Source organism: Typha latifolia, chromosome 6 (assembly GCF_019914945.1).
Source record: "Typha latifolia isolate L0001 chromosome 6, TyphaL0001v2, whole genome shotgun sequence".
NCBI lineage: Eukaryota > Viridiplantae > Streptophyta > Magnoliopsida > Poales > Typhaceae > Typha > Typha latifolia.
In genome coordinates, this window is record NC_133091.1 from 1780349 (window position 1) to 1802295 (window position 21947).

Sequence of the window (21947 nt, forward strand, 5' to 3'; positions counted from 1 at the left end):
TTGGTTTTTTTGGAAGGCATGCACATCTTGGTTTTCCTTAAAAGTCAGCTTTTTTTTTATTTTATTCTTATACCATTTGAGTATATCATTAAATGCTAAATTAAAAAAAAAAAAAAAAATATATATATATATATATATATATATCGTCCACCTCTTTTTTTTTTCTTCTTTCTTTTTTCTACTCAAAATAATTCTATATCCTAACTTCCCATATTTTGTTTATATTTCTTTTCTCACATATTTATGCATTAGTGTTTTTTTTTTATCATTCATGAGCCTAAATATGAACCGAACAAAGGGCCAACTATCCTTAGATATGTTTAATATATTTATTATATTTTTATCACCTAAAATCTAATTAATTTTATTCATTATGTGGTTTGAAAATTTATTAAATTATCTATAATTAGATGAGATAAATTCAGGCCTAATTACACGGATAAAATGTAGTTTCGTGAAGAAAAATTGTATTTATTTTTATTTATTTATTTGTATTCTAACTTCTAACTTCGGTCATGAACATAGAGTCAACGACTATCCTCACCTAGAATGGAATAAATTACATGTCCACTTGCATTACAATCGTGATGTCCATGACTTTGGTAAATATAAACTTTGCCACGTAAAGTATAAAATTAACATCTTTTTCATACAATAATATATTTTTGGACCAAACTTTACACCTAAGTCGTCACACGTTATGCGATTTAAACTAACGACCAAATCTTGATCTTATTCCATTTTATTCAACTTAATTTTGATGCAAGCAATGACTCTAAAATATCAATTATCTATATGACTTGGTATCCGTATTTGATAAAAGACGAGTTAATATCACGTTTTATACTCTCATCACGAAATGAAATTTAGTTTGACAAATGTGAGTTATAAACAATTGAATTATTATTCACTTGCATATGTGAATATAGCATGAAATCTTAGTCGAAGTTGTTTATATATTACAAGCAATTTTTCTCTATTATTCAGAGAAAAGGATCAAGGATTAAAAAAATTGAATTATTATTCAGATCTTTATTATCTTAAATCGCAAAATAATTAGCATTTTTTATGGTCTCAGCTCAAATATTCATAACAAGAAACAGGCGACATTGTTTTTATTATTATTTTTTTCACCCTGTTTCCATAATTTATTAACATTATTGACTCCAAATAGAGCAAAACTTAATACATTTTTCATGTCAGAAACTCAGTAGGTTCTAAACTTGAAGAGCAAATGATGCCAATCAGCATGAAGAAAGAATTAAAAAGAGATAATTGGAGGAAAATAGTGGACATCAAACAAGCCTCATCTGTTCCTAATACTTCAGGCAAAGATCAGTGTGTGTGTTATATATATAGACACTATTCAGGATCTCACACTTTCAACTGCATGAAACCAAGGAGCAAAGATTAACTCAGCATCTATATTGCTTTCCCACATCAACAAGTAGAACAAAGTCGAACTTAGTTTCCAAAGCATCTAAGATATAATATTCTTCTGCATACCTCTGCATAAAAATTGGACATGCCATGCTGATGTTTATGATAAAAATAACAGTTTGTTCAGCCTAATTATCATCCATGTCAACGACAAACGAGATCAATATCAGTAATCAAAACCGTCATCGACCAACCAACACCAGTAGCTTTGTTCACTTGGAACCACTGAATGCATAAGAAATAAAATCACCATGATTTGCAAATTAATTACCATGTCCTCTAGACTTTGCAAACTTCACCCTAAGAATCTGGATTGTCAGTAAACGTTAAGACAATTTTTAAAAAAATGAAGCTTGATTTACTCAAAGTAGCGCCTAATTTTGATTGGTGAAGCTATAGTTTGCTTCAAGTTTTTCAGATATATGGACAGCTTCATACAGGAAGACGTGTGCCTATATAGTTAAAAGAGCAAATAGAAATTCTTGTCCTATATGAAAATTAATGATACTTAAAAGGCTCAACAGAAAACCCACATACAGATCAAAGATCATGAGCTCAAGATGATCCAAAAAATCTCCATTTTTTTAAAAATTTAAAGAATTCATCAAAAAAGGACTTCAAGAACCAACCAACTGTATAGTTTTGCTACTGAACTAACTCAAATGTATGAAGCCAAGGTTCTTCTAGATAGCAAGAAAGAACTAGGCCATGTATTAGACAAAATTTACCATCATGAAGAATCTGTAGAAGTTCACAGGTATGGGAACCAATGCCAAGTCGAACTAGAAGACTTGCATAGCCCAGTTAACCAGTTTGAAGATGTAACAATCTTCTGAAGAACTAACCAAAGTAGTCCAAACCGGAGGGACCAACAGTATCTCCTAGGAAGTGGTATGGTTTCTCCTCAATGACCCCTCTTATTCATCTTGAAAGGCCAAAAGACCCTGCTTCCATCTCTGTGTATCTTATCTTATAGCACTCGCTAAATCGACGGAACAGAGTAGGCTACTTGGTGAACCAATAAAGACTTAAAAAAGTTGTCAATGAAATCTGTAGTACCACAAAAGGCCATGTTTCAAGCAGCTTTCAACGACAAGCAGGAGCTGTCTTCTATGTTGCTTCAGGAATCATCTGGTGCCAAAAAGGAATGTCACTGTACAAGGATCATATTGCCTGAGTTGAACTCAAAAATTTCAAGCAGACAACCAGGAGCAGAATCCCATCATAAGTCCACCATACTAGGATTAATAGTTCAGGGGCTCTCTTAATGCAGTGTCAATCTGCAAAAGTCTGTCTTTGATTAGAAACAGCAGATCGTGAGGAAAAGAAAAAAAGTGCCATGTGTACAACCTCTACTTTGAAACAAAACCCTATTTTACATCCAGAGCAGAAATTGAAGGTTCAACAGGTGCTGTTATTCTATTCAGCGTTCATATCAATATTAATCAGATAAAATATGCATTTCTAAGATGCATCATACAGCACTAAAAAATATTCAATTATCAAATTATTCATCATTTTCAACAAATAGGAATTTATTGTTTGATATATAGATCATATGCATAAACTGAAGCAATAAAATGAGAAAAGATTAGGGATTTGGCACACCAAAACATAAGCAAGAAGCTAGCAGGAGTAGCATTTGTTTTTCACGCAAGTTTGCACATATGCATGGGAACGAACACAGAGACAATTATGGGTGTCGTTAAAAATTCCAATATCTTTATGGACAACTTTGAGGATAAAGCAACTCAGGAGAATCGGTTATATTGAGAAAAAGGAATAGCAGTGAGTATCAGCAAGAATGCAATGTACCCCTAAATCTTCACAAGATGAGATATGCAATCGTGTCTACATAATTAGACAGATGCAATCATTTCTGCTCCTTAGACCATCGTCTTCCCAGCAAATTATCATTCTAGGAAGCACCAGGAAAACGGAAAGGTATGCAACTACCATGAAGACAGTGGAGTAAATACTGGTATTTGGCAGTGAGAGATATATAGAAATCATTAGGGGAGATATTGCCAAATCATGGACATAAACAAGAAATAGTTCTGCTAACAAATTGATTACAAAGTGGAAATATCTCATAAGATGCTTGGGATATTACTTACATCAACGACATGAAAAGATTTACTAATGCATGATTTAAGTTGTGGAGATTCAACTGCTGATGTAGACCCACCATCATGACAGATAATTTGTTTCTCACTCTACAAAAAGAAATAGAAGCCATTTAACCATTAGCATATTCAAAGACAAAACTATTTGAGTATAGACATTAGTGAAAGATGCACATATCAATAATATCAATAAAAAATAGACATCTGGTTGTTTACTTGTAGATCCAAATTTACAATTTCCAAAGAATAATCAGAACATAAGTCCCACTTGGCAAGACATCTATTACAACGAACAACTTGTATATCGCATTCCAGTGTCTCAAATCCAACATCTTTTACTCATGGAGTCAGACAATCATGAGATGTCTTGGACAGAAAGTAACTGCAGTATATCAAATGAAGCAATCAATTTTTGCAATTGACTTGGACAATTTTCAGTCTGCTTTCTTTGCAAGCCTATGTACCGACATGAACTCAGCACATTCAACATGACACAATTACAAATGCATTATTCTACTTACAAAAGTATATCTGCAACTAAGTTACCCACAATAATTACCTCATGGATGCATCCATTATCTCGAACATCCTCAAACAGAGAAGAGTAATAAGCTGGATCATAAATGGAACCTCCTAAAATATCATCACAACTGTTCTGCCTAGCTACTACATGAGTTGAGGGATTCAAGAAACTGTTTCTCATATCATAATCTGTTGGCTGATAGGCTGTATTATCAGATGAAACCCCCAATCTATACATCTGTATCCATAAGAATGAGGACAAAAACCTTACTGAAAACCCAATGATTTGCATCCACAAAGCAAGTTTAACTGAGAAAACAAGGACTGGCCCATACTTCTCATTGGGGACGATGTTCCTGTAGAGAAGAGCACAATAATTATAAAATTATCTTTTTTATATAAATTGCAGATGTAAATGACACTATTACAATGACCTTTTTGTCCTTCAACATTGAACTTCAACTTTAGCCAAAAGTGACAAATTAAGGCACATTTATGAGTCCATGTTTCCAACAGGGTTATACACAAAATTTGTCATAGCAGAGGTAGTAGGAAATGTATCCAATAGGACCATAGCATCCACATACGATGATCATTGATCTTTATTCATTGTAAATTATTCATCAGAGTTACACTGCCTCTACTTAAATTTTGAACAAAATCATAGTAGCATCTTAATCAGCAGTTTTACAAGTGTGACTATAGTGAACATAGAAAATTCTAAATTAGCAAGATGAAAATGGAAAAGAAAATAATTAGAAGAAAGAGTAAAAAGTTCTATACTGCTTCTATGGAGGCCTTAGATATAGTTGTCTAATCTGACCCACAAACTACAATGTAAGCCATATATCTGGAAACCTGAAACCGGATCCCTAATTTGCATGAATACTAGAGCTTAGAGGGGGGCTAGTACATAAGGCAAATTCAAAGAACTGCAACTTACAGGGACAAAACAAAAGAGTAACTCATCATCTCTCTTATTTGTGAGAATTCTCATGCGGACAACTACCACTATGCGCCACACAGCAAGCAAATGTCGGGTTCTTTACTTTACAATCTAAAATAGGAACAAACAGTTCATCTAAAGCAACCTTTATCGTGGAAGTGAGTGACCTGGTAAAGGAAAGGATTCTTGATAACAGACACCCAATATAGGGGAAAATATTTTTGTTTCCGCAAAGATTAAAAATTTACAAAATTCCAAATTTGAGTATGCATACCATATTGTTCCCAAGAAAAGGATGAACCATGCGACATCAAGGAGAATCGCAAAGAAGAGAAGCACGGCATACGTCCGCCCAAGGCTCTGGCTACTGCTCTCAATCGCTACAAGCGCAAATAGTGCCACCACCAGATTGATCAACAGAACGCCATTGAACAACGCCCCAAGAGACCCAACCAGAGAACAGCCAATCTAACCCAAGAAAATAAGTAAAAATATTCAATTTCAGCACATCAAAGCAAGAACCAGTGCAGTTAAAAAATAAAACCAAATGGTAATTATGCGAAATTTTCAAGATGATTCCACGATAAAATCTCTGGTGACAAAGAAAAAGGAAATCAAAACACATTAGGATCGCATTAATTACGTGTGAAAAGACCATCATTTCATATCAAATCAAAAAAAAATCACCCGAAAAAGAGGAATAAATATTAGGGATTTTAAGGGAGGTTCCCACTCACTTGGATGTAGATGAGCAGCACCGCGAGTTCTTGGAGACTATCGTAATCTCGAAGAAACGACTGAATCCGGGAACCCAGTGACCAGGAGCACCAGGGCATTATATATCGCCACGGATACCAAATAAGATAACAATAGAGATATCAAAAGTTTTGGGGGAAACAAATTCGAAACCCTAATTTCTTGCGAATTCTACAAGTAATAGAACTTTTCAAATCTTAATGGCATTCTTGTCGCCAATATTGAGGGGGACGAGGGCGATTTGGGAGGGGGCGACAAAAAGGCCTTTCCTTCTTCTTCGTCTTACTACCGGATTACCGCATTTAATCACGTAATTTGTTTGGAATTAGGAATTTAAATGACTACCGACTCCAGAAATAATTATTATTAATTTAAAAGTTTTTTTTTTTTTATAAGAGGTGGAAACTTAAAAGTGTCTCCAAAATAAGTATACACCATGAGTATCTCTTTTAACTATCTGAGCACCATCCCATTAGCAGAAATTTAAGAAGTGGTTTGTTCCTAGGAGTGATAGTTGACTGTTAGGTACTTACAAGATAGTCTCCATCCGAGATATCCTTCATGAGCAGTGGCATATCCTTGAGTTAGATGTGGATATCGCAATCTGCTAATATTCTTGTAGCCATTGAGAGCTACAATTTATATATCAACTGTGAGCTAAGCAAAATTAGAGATGAGATGTCAAACTTCTATTAGGTGTGGAAATCAGCCCTGTGATTCTTGTGGGTTGATGGTTCAAAAGGAGCATATCCTATCTCATGTGTATATCTTGGAGAGTTTGAGTAGATTTTGATAAGAGACTTGAAATTTTTGGATACATAGCATTTAAAAGAATGGCTAATGTACAATCTAAACAAGATAATATTACACAATTACACCTGCTGTTTATAATCTTCAACTGAATGAATGACATCACAATCAACAAGAAGGCAAACTAGCGAAAAAAAAAACCTTTAAAAGATATATGAAAGGCATGAAATATAATACCATTTGGGTGGCAGCAATTATACTTTTTTTACACTAAAACAAGGTCGTGAAATGAATAGCATTGATACAGTGAACGCTGATTTGGAAGTGAAGAAGAGTTAAAACTATGCTTCTCCTAAGACGTCAGTAAGTAATACAGTATAGTGATGCTAGTCAACATCTTATTGTTTATTATCCAAAACTACAAGAAATGTGCTCCTATTTCTGCATTGCAGCTTTAATGGACTTCTTAAATTCTTGGAATCAATGGACTACCTGAAATCCTCAGAATAACTGTTAGTTGGAGGTGAACAGAGATCTCTCAGTACTGTCCAACTGATAGCATTAACTTAAGACAGAAGAGAATCGCCTAGCTCTATGCACCTTCTGTCGTATTGCAGGAACCTTCCTAGCCAATGCCTGCCAGATCATCTGGACAGCATCATCCTTCTGGGATGGGTACTGGAACTCAAAGTGCCGCTCGACCTCCTTGAGCCTTTCCCACATCTTAGTCCATTTCTCCCGACTTATACCTCTAATGAGGTTCATCAGGAAACCTTCCTTTGTTGCATCAGAAGAACGTACAAAGATGCAAAACTTGGAGTAGTCGAGGACATCTTCGAATGGGAGCTCAATGTCGTCGCTGATGATGACAGGGACGCAGTGGCTCACTATGGCATCAAAGAGGCGGTTGGAGGATGGGGTGTCACCAGCAATATTTAGACAAAACTTGGCGGAATGCATGCCCTGACTGGCTTTGTTGATCCCATTTGCTTGGATGCTTCCGAAGGAGAAGTGAACATCCTTCTCATCTTTGAGAAGATAATAGAGCTCCTGCCGAATATTTCCCCCCTACAGAAGGAGCCACAATAATGTTAAATGCACATAAATCACAACTGAGAGGGAAAATGGGTTTAAGATTACCTTGAGGACAGCAGAGCTGAAAAAGAATTACACACTAACCAAATACAGAATATTGGCACTCATAACCTCTTTTTATGTACCTATGCTATATAGAGATACTGGTATCAAACACATAATAATTATGTGTATCTATATTTTCTGATTGTATGAATAGGATATTAGTCTTATTAACATCTTTAAATGGATTTAGGATTTCCATCATATGGCTATCATATGAGTCAGGAACAACCTCTTGTACATTACCCTCTGAAGAAACGCATTGGCAGGAGCCTCAATGGATATCCTTTTCCAGATCACTATAAAATGGAGAAAACACTATATTTCGATCATAAGGTTATGGTTAAGGCAAACAACTCATATATAATCTGTCTGAAGGTAAGATCCAAGACTTGAAGTACGTACTTACAGAAAATCACATCAGAGGCCCTTAGATTTATAGTACCTTTTTGAGTTTCATATTAAGTTTATAGATATCTGATTCTGAATCCCAACAAAATAATTAAACCCATATTTTTAATTGTATCAATCAAACTAAACATAACACAGCACCAACTGGACCAAAAACCTAATTGGCTGCATATGATACTATATTAAATTTTATAATTTAACCAAAGAAGAATATATAAATCACAAAACATTCCAGTCTTAGTGGGTATCCATAAGTACAAGCAAAGCCTGATAAAGATAATCAATCTGTCACCTTACTTGTATTGAGTAGCATCAAATCAATAACTCGTGTCAACTTGTCATTTGAGTCCTACCATCTTAGCGACTGCATAATTGTACTATTTAAAATGGCCCCAGTGATATAGAGAAGCATCTTCACATCGATCATATTGGTCACAGGTATTTCACAATCTTATAGTGTCAAAGTCTTGCTGAACCAAAAATTTAGCTCTTAGGAGAATAAAATGTAAGAAAAATGATGTTAATATAAATTTGTATTACCAACTCTTCAAGTGGTACATTGGCCAAAATATTATTTTTTATTTCACATGCTTGAACTTATTAATTCAAGTGTGAGATTGAATAACTCAAGGGCTGCAGATCGGCATATAAAATTTGTACAGAAGTATTAACCTCGTGGCATTGGCAAGTCAGTAACCACATACCTAAAGGAAAATTTGAGTTACAGAATGATAGGATTTAGTCATCTATTATCAGAAATCCACTAATGCAAGGATTTGAAGTATTCAACCACGTAGATCAGTCGCACTTGCAAGACCACTAAACCAATAGTCTCTAATACTGTCAACACTTCATTCAAAGATATCTTGGGCTTTTGTCTAGTTGAGTTGTAACAGGGACCCAAGTAGGTTTGGGTTATAGCTCTTATTTTTTAGTTCCAATTCTAGACAAACAGATGACAGTTATGCAATTAAAATTTCAGAACCATTAGATTACCTTTGAAACAACTTCAGCAGAGAAATCAAGTCTTACGTGCTAGTAACTACAACAGGTGTTCATCTACTGCCATTAGTCCAGATATGGCAGCAAGCTGCTCAACCATGTTGCCTTTTTTGCTTGAATTCATGTTTACCTTTCAGCATATGGTTGTACAGTTCATGTACAGTTTCAAGTACATGTACAGTTGAACATATAAGGCCAGAAACGACGGTCATGAGTAACCACATTATGTGTAATCAGATATCACACAGTCAACATGGTGGGAGAGGTGATTCTCAGGTAAAGACATTCTTAGCTTTATTGGGAAAAAATATCACACTAAAGACAGCTCCTATCAGATGCAAGGTCAATTACTTCCTAAATTCACATGCTAGATGGCATCCAATGATCCAACAGACAATTAACATTGTTTAAATGCATGTACTCTCTGATGGGACAATCTAACCAGTAACCACTACATTTCCACCAACTAGATTGCCCCTGCACTTTATAACCAATTATCGAATCAAATTGTGAGCATAGTTTACAAAAACATTGTATGACTAGCTGACACACTACTCATGGAAGTAAGAGAGGAAAATACATGTTAGATGCAGCAGATAATCTCACGAAAGAATAGCAGTGTTGATGCTTACCTCCTTCCTATAAATGGCTCCTCGAAAGTACAACAAAATTGGTCGATCCTCAAAGCCAGCTGAGTCATTCACAAAGGTCTTTGCCAAATGCTTATAAGGAGCAATAAGGTCTTTCTCAACATTAGCAATATTTGGATGATACCTTCCAAAGTCTGATAGGATAAATATGCAAGGGAACAACACAGACCGAGCATCCAACATGCTGTTTGGATGGTGTGCCATTATGACATGGTCTCGTCCCCCTGATCTCTTCCACTCTTCTTGATCAGCTAAATACTTAACCAACTTTTGTTGCAACAACTTGTTCCTGCTAATATTTTCAGGTGGGAAGACTTTTGAATGGCGGTTGTAGCTCAGCGACGAAAAGAATGGAACAAACACAATATCAGCTTGGCGAGAGTCGTCAACTCTTACAGCAGTACATGGGCCAGGCCGATCAGGAAATCTTGATGACAAAAGGTCCAATGTGAGCCAGTATTCTATGCTGTGTTGAAGATTCAACCCACCAGGATAGCCTGGAATTTCAGTGCCGATATCCGGCCAGATGCTATTGCCATCAGGCTTCCAATCAAGAAGACCAAAGTGAAACTCCGAAGGCATATCATACATATAAACTTTAAGGAGTGCATTGCTTGGATCACAATTCTGTGTTTCTTGTTCTCCGCGTGCACTTTCATCAGATAAAGATGGTTCTCCATTCGCCCCTTCATCATTTCGAGCCCTAGAAGGAGTAATCCGGTTCTCAATCACTGAGAAGACCTTGTCATTGGGCAAGAGGTTGTGATCAACAAGACGGGGCCGACCAGTGGAACCAAAGTAGATCATAGACAGCATAACCAGAGAAATCGCAACTGCGAACCAACAGAACAAGGTTTTCCGGCATAGCAACCCAGATTGTTGCATATTTCTATCGCCCATTTCAGCATTAACCTCTCAGACAAAATGTGAAATTTATCACAAAGCACCAATCTTTATCAACCCAAGCAAGAGCAATGGAGCAAGTCAGTCCACAACTAGAGTACAGCAGGTAAAGATCATGAAGCAAACAGCGGATTAATATAAATAACAAACAAATGGGTAAATATATTCCAAAAAAAGCGCGATTTTGGCAATAAAGATCCTTTCTTCGGAACACCCGATTACCCAAAAGTCTCAATATACCACATTCCAAACGAGCTTAAGGGAAGGATGCTAGATTGACCATTGGTAACAAAACCCAAAAGTCGAAAAGGAGAAATCGCATCTAAACATCAAGAACTCGTCAAGGAAGGTTAGCCAAAGAGGTGGAATAGATGCGCTTGAAGGTGATTCCTTCGTGAACGAAAGAAACGGGAGTTAAAATCTATACGGGGATCGAATCTTTGGTGCTCATTGGATTGTATTCATACCCGCAGAACCGGAAACCTTCTCTCTCCTCCTCTCTCCTCTTTCATTCTCTCTCACACCGAGAGTTGCGGCATACCAGTTCAGCTATCTTACGCCGAGATAAACATTGAAAAAAAAAACAGCAAGGGTTATTTGCAAATAACCACCTATGTTTCAAATTTATTGCAAAAAGTGTCCTTTGATGGGTATATTTACTCAAAAAAAAACCCGGAAAAGATAAAATACGCTTTTGTTATCTTAAGAGTAGTGTATACTGTACTTAATTATTGACATGGGTCATAAGTCATACCTCATTAATAAAGGCAACGATAGGCTCGTTGTCAGAGTGGGCCATCTCAAATTTTGTAGTTGTTGGATGGTTTTAATGAAAATAGTGAATGACTAGATGCATAGAATCTTTTAGTTGCTTTGGTGGGGGAGGTTTTTCCCCTCTTTTTTTCACTAACTGGTGGAGGTGGCTTGCAACTTGCAAGTAACTTGCATTAATAGTATTGTTTTACTATAATAACCATTGCTCTTACTGTAAATATAGCTTACCTAAAACAATAACAACTTTGCTTTCAATTTTAATCCAGTATGGTTAAGAAAACTATTTGGCATATATATATATATATAACAACTTTGCTTTCAATAAGTTCCCTAGCACTTGTTTTAATTTCTTAGCGAGAACTTAATAATATCTCAATTAAATGAGTGTCGTTCTATTTGAGCACCATCTTGTTCGCTATCGTAAAAAATAATTTTTTTAAAGATAAAGATGTGCCCATTGTTGAAGTTGCATTAGTTCTTGGTAGAAGACCTTCATCTACCGGCATCTGAGAATAGAGATGGTTTGCTTGTCTATGGGGAGATGGAATAAGTTCACCTAATGTTCAGTAGAAAGAAACTTAGGTGGCTTTCAAGCTAAGTGTTTCTTGTTGTACCTATCAACTAGGGTTTACCCATTTCTTTGAGAAGGAGGAGAAAAAAGAGGGAATTCTAGGAAGGGTAGAGAATTACCCATTTCTTTTCTGGGAGCAGGCTAAATTGAACAAAAGTTATATTATTCAAGACCAACATCACCACAACCTAGAAAATTATTGGGCCAGGCCACCTAAAATATACTCTAAATATAAGAGTCCATGGGCTTTGGATATCCATAGATTTAGGCTTTTGTTTATGGAGTAACTTAGTGGTTGCTCCACTTCTGCCTTTTCCCACTGTGTTTAGATTCCTCATAAAATTATCTAAAACTGGGAGGAATAAATAAGGAAGGTTAACCTTGAAAAATTATAAAACATCCTATGAGATCAGATCTATGGCATGTAATCATAAAAATAATATGAAAAATAAAGTGTAAGGGTATTGCAAATACACAAATTTTTATGTAGAAAAATCTCTAAATCTAGGGTAAAAATGCATGAATCCTATTCAAGATCGGTTAACATCAAATGTAGCCGTGATGGTAGACTTATAGGTCGCACGTCGGATTCCCACAATGATATTTGTAAGGTTTTGCTTGCTCGAACTTAAAATAAAATACTTTCCATGATCAGTTTTGAATCTCAATAATCCTTAAGATTAATGTTATCGTCTCAGTAATTCTTGAGGAAAAAAATCTCATAAAACGAAAAGAAGATGAGATGCATATAAATTAGTTCAACACCTCTCGTCATGGTCTCACTCAAAAGCCGCGATCTTGATCTCTTAGAAATTGCATTCCTTATATGCATTGAAACACCCTCATGTGTATTCCAATACACACTGTTAAGAAAATTTGCCAAATGCATTTGAATCCAGTATTGTTCATGGCAATGTTCATTGACATTGTTTATCGATATTATTTATCTATTTTTTATTTTAATATTCTTCATCAAATATCTTAAGTGTGGCAAATGTGTATATATGGAATCTTGACTCTTTTACAAATTAGTATATATATTATTTTGATCATATTGCCAAAATATAAGCCTCATAGCTATAAAATGATGGATTGAGATTTGGTGGGAGCTGACTTTGTATTGTTGGTTCAAGAGCACGGTTAAATACATGTTAACATATCAATTGTACATATTCAATAACTTTCATCATGTCTATTTAAATTCTACAGGTATTTCCTCTATGATAGTTAGAGTTATCGACTTGTCTAGAATGTCCTATATAGATAGGTCCGCACCAAATCTACGCTCTAAAATTATACAATCATATTTTCTAATTATTGGATAAAGATTCTTCGGCAGCAAGTGAATGCTAATGTAAACCTTATTTTAATCAGCCACTAGATGGTGGCACATTAGGGGCTCCTTTAAACCCTTCTGGTGGGCTTAATCTCATGCTCACAGACTTTTTATCTAGTGGTTGTAGGATTCTAGGGCATTACCACTAGGTTTTGCTTATATTCTGATATAAGTTAGTGATTTAATATTCTTCATATTTGTCCTCCTACTTATTTGCTATTTGCCACCAAAAGTATAAATAACTTAACCAACAAGGCCATTAAGTCATAGTAGCCTTTTTAGGGTTATCTCCTCTCTGAACTCAGTGGATTCAAAGTAGCTTTAGAGTGATCACAAACACTAGAGAATGTTCTATTCTTACCAACAAGAAAAAAAAGTTCAGAAATTAATGGTGGGCTAGAGTGCTAGACAACAGGGTAACAGAGATAGATTTGATCCCAAGTCCCTTATCCAATCACCTGGAATAGGATACTAATAACTTGAGAATTATTGGAGAAATACTCCACTCATCTCTGACAAGATAACGAGGAAGAACCCTCCAATGTCTGCCCATTGTACTGCATGACTTGATTGGCAGCATTGTTCTCAAGGTCCAATCAGTACTTTGGCAGTGTGGGAGATGGCCCAAGATCCACTGAGAGCATTGGATCAAGTACTAAGCTTTGGATAATGGAACTTGCTGTTGACAAATTAACAAAGAGAGAAGACAATCATCACTTTGACTCAGATGTTAACAGCCCTTCCAATAGTGTAGGCTGTTGTTAGCAATCTATGATCACTACTTTGGTCTAGGTCAATTGCAACAAATAGAAAGGCATACATATATCATTTTGCAGTTTGGATAAGTTCATCATATCAACAAAAACTGCTTGCTTTAGTTACTCATTTCTGTATGGCAGGAAGTAAAAGAAAGAAAGAAAGAAAAAATTTGATAACCTAGAGGATTTTTATATTAGATAATCAGTTGAATTAGAAAAACTTAAGTTGTTAGATAATAAATCAATAATATATATTACATTTTTTAATAAAAAGAAAGAAAAAATAAAAAGAGATGCAATGATTTATGAATAGCGTCTCCTTGCAACTTCTTTAGTCAATTCTTCGGTCCCTTCTTTAACTTCCATCAATCTCCATTGCTTTATGGAGAATGATCTGCTTGCTTTATTCACTCTACTTTGTTCCACCTTCAAGCTATTTCACCTCCTCTCTTGGATACAGTAAAGAGATTAATAATATAAATGACAAAAAATGCCAACTCTCTCTCTCTCTCTCCCCCCTCTTTGGCTCCTGTTTGGCTCCAAAGTCTAACGTATTCCCTAAAATTAAGCATGAGTGGGGAGGATTAGAACCCCACAAGATGTCAACTCATGTCTGCTCTGCTCCCCTCTATGGCCTTGAAAATTATTCAGATATAAGAAGACATTTATATATGGTGTGCATGGTGATGCCCACAGTGGATTGATCTACAAATAAATGCTCATTCCTTGCCACTTTGCCCCCTATAGAAGAAAAGCAAATCCAGAGTTCTAGATACCCATGAAGACTTACACTATGAGCGTATCATATCAGACCTTAGAAGAGAATCTTGAGCCTCTTTAACATTGAAGAGTAAGCTCTTGCCTTTGTTTTGAAGCTCCACAATAGTATAGCAAGGTCCTAAATTATTTAAGGAGAGATTATAATGTCCTTAACTGCCTAAGATCTTTCTTAGATTCACTTCCTATATATGAAAGAGAAAAGTCCATGATTAGGTTGTGGTTATAACCAAAAAGGAGAGCAGACCTTATTAATTAATGACATGGTACAATCAGAAGGCGACCCAAGTTGGCCTGAGCCATATGTTGATATAAGATTGATATGAAAGTCATTCTACTTTTATGTTTGGCCGAAGTGATAACGAGCAACAAAGAAGAAGAAGCAGTGGTCCCAATTCTCCCACATCCTTATCATCTCTTTGCCTTTAGCTAGTCTGCAGGAAGATAGTTTTACCTTTGTGATTAGTTAAACCCTAATCTCAACACCTTTCTTACCAATGTCACTTTGATTAGGACTTCTCATGAAACTTGATAAGAGTCACAAAGTTAAATAGGAGCAAACGTGATGCATCCAATTGACAACAAGTTTCAATCTTTTTGTTTCTCATTCTTTTAATCAGAAAATATTGTAGCTTGCTCTGGCTAACATTAATTTCATGAGAAAGAAAAGTTGGACTAAGTCAAGACTACTTTACCCAGTAAGACCGTTAGGTCCCATTGTCCACGTTTATATCCTTAATGGAGTTTCTCAAAAGGTAATTTGACCAACCTAATATACTGAGACACTATTCCAGTCAATACCCACCAAAACAACTACTACCCTTAATCCTCCAAATGACTGAGAGGTTCTCAGAGTTGTCACACCATCAGCATACACATCTTCTAATTGCAATTTGCAACAAATTGAAAAGATGAAGCAACAATCATCATGCTGTCTGGGTCATAATCCATTAGTAGTTTAATCATAACAAATACCAATAAGTAGTCAAATTCATAGCTTAAGTTTTGGAGAAGATATGGTGAGTGAGTTAACATGGCATCAATTATGTCTACAAAGTCCTAAATAGGAGCAAATTAAAATTAAAAGAAGACACCCAAAAGAAAATTGAAGTGGCCTTTTATATAGTTTATCAGAACAAGCCACCAAGAGACCCACCCAAGGCCTCACCATTTCCATATAAAGCCAACCCAACACATGAAAGAGGTAGACCTCTTTTGATCTCCTTCCCTTTTCTCTCTCTCCTCTCTATTCCTATATCCTTCCACCCACCTTCCTCCTCCCCTTCCTTCCACCACTTTCTTCCACTATCCTCAAACTCCTAAGATCCTAAGGAGCTACAGTGACCAAGTAGATTTCTTTTACACACACAACAACAACAATTCTCATGGGGCCTCAACAAGAGTCCAAGAAGAGCTATGCCAATGGCTCAGTAGCTAGGAAGGAGAAGGTGGTCAGATACAGGGAGTGCAGGAGGAACCACGCCGCCAATATCGGAGGTTATGCGGTGGACGGATGCCGCGAATTCATGGCATCGGGAGAGGAGGGGACGACCGCCGCCTTGCTTTGTGCCGCCTGTAACTGCCACCGGAGCTTCCACAAGCGCGAGGTTGAGGTCGAGGCCGTCTGCGACTGCTCGTCGTTTTCGACATCAGACTGATCGTTGTTGGCTTGATCTTTTATGGTTGATTTCTATCCTTTATAATTACTATTGGATCTAATGAAGAATGATTGTTGTAGGTTATATAATTGTAGAGGACTTGATATCTATATATATTTATATATATATATATAACTTGAAGAGTGAGATCTTGTGGGTTATGTAACATATTACTTCTTTTTGGGCTTGTTATCTAAGTGGTATGCAAAGTTTGAGAATTCATGGTGGAGAGAATTCCCCCATCCTTTTTTTCTTTTATTTTCTGTATGATAGAAACTTTCAGATGTGCATGCATGGTTTGAAGATTAGATTCAGGTCTAAAATTCAGATTGCATAGATATCGCCGCGAAGATCGAAACTATTGTTTAATTTTCCCATTGGAAAGTTGACTCTCCATCTGTTAATTTATTCAGATGGTTTGGTAAATTATATTATCTTTTTTAGTTCTAGATGCCTCACAAACATGAAAGCTGTATCTTTGATAATTAATAGCAAAACTTAAGGTTGCACAGATGGCAGTTATTGTATCATATTAATACATGGCCTAACTGTATTGGTGCAATTAATGAACCTTCTCCAGTGACAAGGATGCCATTGATATATGAACTTATTATAAGTGAAAATTCTACATATGACTTGCATAATAACTTTAGCACTTCAATTAAATCACTTGGAGTTAATTGCATCAGAATTAATAAAGAACAGCATTGGACTCTATATCTAGCCATCAACTGCTAGATGCGGACTGAAATAGGAACTTTGATAATTTATCATCACTAGGATAAAAACATGCATGATGGGAGTCTGATTGATACCAATGGATGAGTTCAATGTACATGCATGGATGAGTGCGACGCAAGTGATGCCTACCAGTTGGTGAGGCAGGAGATTTAATAAGACGGCTAAGCGTTTGCTAGGGCTAGCTCAGGTTGTTGGCACTATTATGTGGTCACTGGTGGCATAAACCAAATTAACAAGCAACTCTCCCATGTGACCTTCACTAGTAGCATTGAATGTATGTGGAGATGCATGCATGCAGTTCTTCTGATGAATGTTATAAGAGAGAAGCAATCAGATGCAAAAGTTCATGCAGGAGGAGCAAAAGTATATATATGCATATATATATATATATATATATATATATAGAGAGAGAGAGAGAGAGAGAGAGAGAGAGAGAGAGAGAGAGAGAGAGAGAGAGAGAGAGAGAGAGAGAGAGAGAGAGAGAGAGAGGGATTTAGGATAATTTGAGCATTTTAAGGAAGCAAGTAGTGTCAGAGGTGCAGCATCAGTGTTTCACTGTCAGGAATTCCCAGAACTTGTGATCAGGGGAGGGAAGGGGGGGTTCACAAGGCCACACTTTTCTTAATCACTGTCGCTTTGAGACATTTGAAAAATAGATCCAAAAGCACGCAAAGTGGTCATGGATACTAAGTCTCTCTCACCTACCATGCTTGACAATGGGTGCCATGAATAGCCCGCCGCTGTTTGTAGTTTCTGCCATGACTGCGGTAAGAACGTAAATCTATAAATTTACTTCCCGGAGAATGAATGAAATAGAATGGAAAGAGACGATTTCCTATAAATAATAATGGAATCAAGAGGAGGAGGAGGAGGAGACAAAAATCCTTTGGCTTAGTGCCTGCAAAGCCTTAGAAGTAGGTGAAAGAAAGGGACTTAAAACAAACAGGTTAGCTGCATAAAAGAAGGGGCAACCATGGTGGCTAATGAATTGGGACTAGGCCCCCGATGTCCAAAGTAGGCAGGCCTAACTTGGGCCTCAAACTCCCTCCCATGTGAATGGTCCCCTCCGAACCGGACCGGCGGCCGCCAAATCAATCGTTCCGTCCTGCTCATCGGAGACTTTATGATGGAACAAATATTGGCCACATGGCAGCACAAAATATTAATCACAGCAACTCTGGTCCCTCAGATTACATTCACGGATTTCACATACAAGATTACTATTAGATATTACCTCTGGGTTGACTTTCGTGAGCGAAGGATGTATACACAGAAAAGAATTTGATTGATTTGCTCTCCTCTCACCTCATTTTCGTACTTTGTTAGCTATGGTGGCGGAAATATTTCAATCGGCAACTGATGCTAATTCACATTTCAATCCGTCTCATTGACTTTAGAAATAATATTATATATTTTTTAATTACTTTTAAAATAAAATATTTATTTTAAAAATAATTAGTCTTATGTTTACTTATATTCTAGAATAAGAGTGTAATAACTAATTTTGATGTGATATAAAGTAAAATAAAAAATAAAAAATATATGTTTTATTTTTATAAATTATCATAATATTTTTTTATTAGATATAAAGTATGTTAGTAGGATAAATACTTACTGTAAATTTGTAATTGGATTAGTAGCTAATATAAAATATAATTTTGATAAATAATATTTATATTCTAAAATTATATTATTATAATATTTAGTTGTTATTTTAGAATAAATAGTTATATTTTAAAATAAAAAGGTATTCCTAACTGAGCCCGTGAGATTTTAAAAATCAATAAAAGACTACTCCATCAATCCAAATTGCTTTGATCTTGGCCCAACTTGACCCCTTTACGGCCCAAACTGTTGTCAAGGCGGACACTTGGTAGACACACGACCGCAGGAAATTCCTATGCTCGAGGATACAGACGATCAGCTTCGTCACGAGGTGAGAATGAGATGATGAAGATGCGACCATGTGGGTCGACAAAATCGACCGCCAAATCTCTCGCGGGAACCACGAAATGTTCGAAATTTGAAGCGTCTCGAAATCAAGATAGCGAAAATTTCCCTTCGATTCAAAATCCCCGCTATTAGGTAACTCCAGATCCCTTCCCCCCTCCCTTCCTCCCTCTCTTCTCCTTCATCCCTCTCTAGCTCTTCCTTCCTCTCTCCTCTTTCGAGCTCTTTCTTGCATCTCCTGTGGTATGTAGTTAAAGATCGCATCTTCTCTCTTACGAATCTGAAACATCTCCGAGTTCAGGTACCTTTTAGAGTTTTTACCCGGAAATTCGACAAAAATATAATTTTTAGCTCAGGAATTCCATAATCTCTTCGTTTGGAGTCGGTTTTTATGTGAGTTTTGTAGAAATCCCCTAAATTTCTTGTCTTCTTGTCTGTAGGAGTTCTAGGATTCTATTAGAAAGGTTGGATCTTGGGACGATTTGTGCTCTTTTATCGATGATTCTCTCATTTCCTAGATACAGATCTTTCTTAGTACCATCAAACCCTAGTAGGGAATCATGGTGAGGGAGCTCCGCATCGAGTCATTCTACTCTCGACTCCGCGATGCCGCCTCTGCCTCGTCATCTTCCCCTCTTTTGATATTCCCTTCAGCTTCGGATGCCGACTCTCTCTGTGCGTTAAAAATTGTAACCCATGTTCTCTCTTCTGACTCTATCCGTTATTCCGTCTATCCCGTATCCTCGTTCAACGAGATCAATAGACTTGTCGGCCTAAATCTCCGCTCGTCCAACCAATGTTTATCTGTGCTACTCATTAATTGGGGTTGCCACCGTGATCTCCGTCGGATCTTGAATCTTGGCTTGGAGGCTCGCATCTTTATCATCGATAGCCATCGGCCCATCCACTTGCATAATCTTAGCGAGCAGAATGATCAGGTGATTGTTCTTTACACTCAGGAGGATGAGCAGCAGGCTGACCTCGCATATGACTTTGATGTTTCTGCTCTGGCTAATGCATCCGATCTGAATAGTGATGATGAGATTGATGAGAATAGTGATAGCGATGAAGACAGTGATAGTGAAGGTGAGGAGGAAGGAAATAGGAAGCGCCGAAAGTTGTCTGGCGAGTCAGAAGATCCAATGAAGCTTTTTGGGAAGTTGAAATCTGAATATTACAAGTTGGGTACTTTCCATGGCAGGCCTTCAGGGTGTTTGATGTTTGAGTTGGCTCATGCTCTTAGGAAGAACACCAATGAGTTGCTCTGGTTAGCTTGTGTATCTCTTACCGATCAGTTCGTACATGAAAGACTAACAAATGAGAGATATCAAGCTGGAGTTATGGAACTCGAACAGCATATAAATAGCTCGGGAAATTTGGATGCAGTCAGTTCAGTTACACTCAAGGATGGAACAAAGATACAGGCACCTGAGAACTCCCGTATTGCCTATGAAGATGAACCACGTCTTATGCTGTTGCGGGAATGGAATTTGTTCGATTCTATGCTCTGCTCCTCATATATAGCTACCAAGTTGAAGACTTGGAGTGACAATGGGTTGAAAAAACTGAAGCTTTTGCTGGCCAGGATGGGTTTTCCTCTTGTGGATTGCCAGAAGAAGTTTCAGTACATGAGTATGGAAGTTAAGCAAAAAATGAAGGATGAGTTTGAGCGGTTCTTACCGGAGTATGGACTTACTGAGTTCTATTACCGCAGTTTCTTGAGGATACATGGGTACTGCTCAAAGGTATCAGCTGCAGATGTAGTCTATGGAGTCACTGCATTGTTGGAGTCCTCTGTAGAACCAAAGGAATCATCTACTGCTGAGCAATTTTGGGTTGCTTATTCTGCTTTGTCCCTGAACAATGTTGATCAGCTTAGAAAAGGAATGCAGTGTGCAATTGATATACAGAGAGCTATTCTTAGACAAGGGAGTTCTGCAGTTACTAAAACTGGATTCATTAGAAGTGGAAGAAAATTTCGCTGGGTGAAGCTTGAAGATCCAGTGGACACCGAGAGGTTGGGTCATCCTCAGGCCCTTACAAAATTCAGCTTTTTTTTAATGGATGCTTTAAAAGAAAGAGGGGCAAAAATGAAACCACTTATATGTGCTTGCTTGGCCAAGGAGCCCGACAAGGTTTTGATTGTTGGGGTGTGTGGGAAGCCACGGCTTGGAGCCATTCAAGGCAACTCATTTGGTATCGCTTTTAAAACTGCAGCTGAGGAAATTGGTGCGGAGTATTTTCATGAGTTGTTTGAGTCTTCTTGGATAATTTTAGACACTGTAGCTATTAGCTCTTTCATGATCAGGTTAACTGAGAAGCTTTGATGTAATCCTACGCCAATTTTACAATGGTATATTGATACAAGAAGTTTAATCCAATTGCCATTCTTCCATTGCTTAATGGCAGCTCAAGCTTGTTCTAGGGTGCAATCAGACAATTTTTTCTTTGCAGCTAACAAGAAATGTATTATGTAACAGATGGCCTATTAACTTTGCTGTTGTAGACTATTCAGATGTGCTAATAAGGTAATTTTGTACTGGTTTTCTTGATTCATAGGAGCAAAAGAACATTTTCACTACAAGCTGCTTCTTGAGTTAGAGTCGTCTTATATTATTCTGCTTCATAGGTTTGAGGGGAGTGGAAGGTAAGAATTTCAGCATTCTATTTTCTCAGAATCCAAGATCTGCTGTGCCAACTCGACATGTGTGCTCAGGCTTCATTTACAAGAGCAAGGAA

General features: G+C 36.9%; 4 protein-coding genes across 5 annotated transcripts; 2 read left to right on the top strand and 2 right to left on the bottom strand.

Moving 5' to 3' along the window:
• Positions 1–1990: 1990 nt before the first annotated feature.
• LOC140790190 (uncharacterized) lies at positions 1991–6113 on the bottom strand. Its single transcript, XM_073140156.1, has 5 exons — positions 5772–6113; positions 5309–5502; positions 4126–4444; positions 3558–3656; positions 1991–2720 (listed from the first exon to the last, which is right to left on the bottom strand). The coding sequence occupies exons 1-5, from the start codon at positions 5868–5870 to the stop codon at positions 2685–2687; spliced, it is 747 nt and encodes a 248-aa protein (XP_072996257.1). The 5' UTR covers positions 5871–6113; the 3' UTR covers positions 1991–2684.
• Positions 6114–6753: 640 nt separating this feature from the next.
• Positions 6754–11205, bottom strand: LOC140791528 (probable arabinosyltransferase ARAD1). 2 transcript variants are annotated; one of them, XM_073142144.1, is made up of 3 exons: positions 11111–11194; positions 9723–10691; positions 6754–7608 (listed from the first exon to the last, which is right to left on the bottom strand). In XM_073142144.1, exons 2-3 carry the CDS (start codon positions 10638–10640, stop codon positions 7102–7104), a joined length of 1425 nt encoding a protein of 474 aa, XP_072998245.1. In that variant the 5' UTR covers positions 10641–10691; positions 11111–11194; the 3' UTR covers positions 6754–7101. The 2 variants fall into 2 exon arrangements, with proteins under 2 accessions (XP_072998245.1, XP_072998244.1); XM_073142143.1 differs by having other exon boundaries at positions 9723–11205.
• A 5039-nt stretch (positions 11206–16244) lies between these two features.
• On the top strand, positions 16245–16517 carry LOC140790487 (mini zinc finger protein 1-like). The gene has a single exon (XM_073140599.1). The coding sequence runs from the start codon at positions 16245–16247 to the stop codon at positions 16515–16517; it is 273 nt and encodes a 90-aa protein (XP_072996700.1).
• A 2702-nt stretch (positions 16518–19219) lies between these two features.
• Positions 19220–21792, top strand: LOC140790242 (uncharacterized). Its single transcript, XM_073140230.1, has 2 exons — positions 19220–19509; positions 19649–21792. Exon 2 carries the CDS (start codon positions 19769–19771, stop codon positions 21533–21535), a length of 1767 nt encoding a protein of 588 aa, XP_072996331.1. The 5' UTR covers positions 19220–19509; positions 19649–19768; the 3' UTR covers positions 21536–21792.
• Positions 21793–21947: the final 155 nt, after the last annotated feature.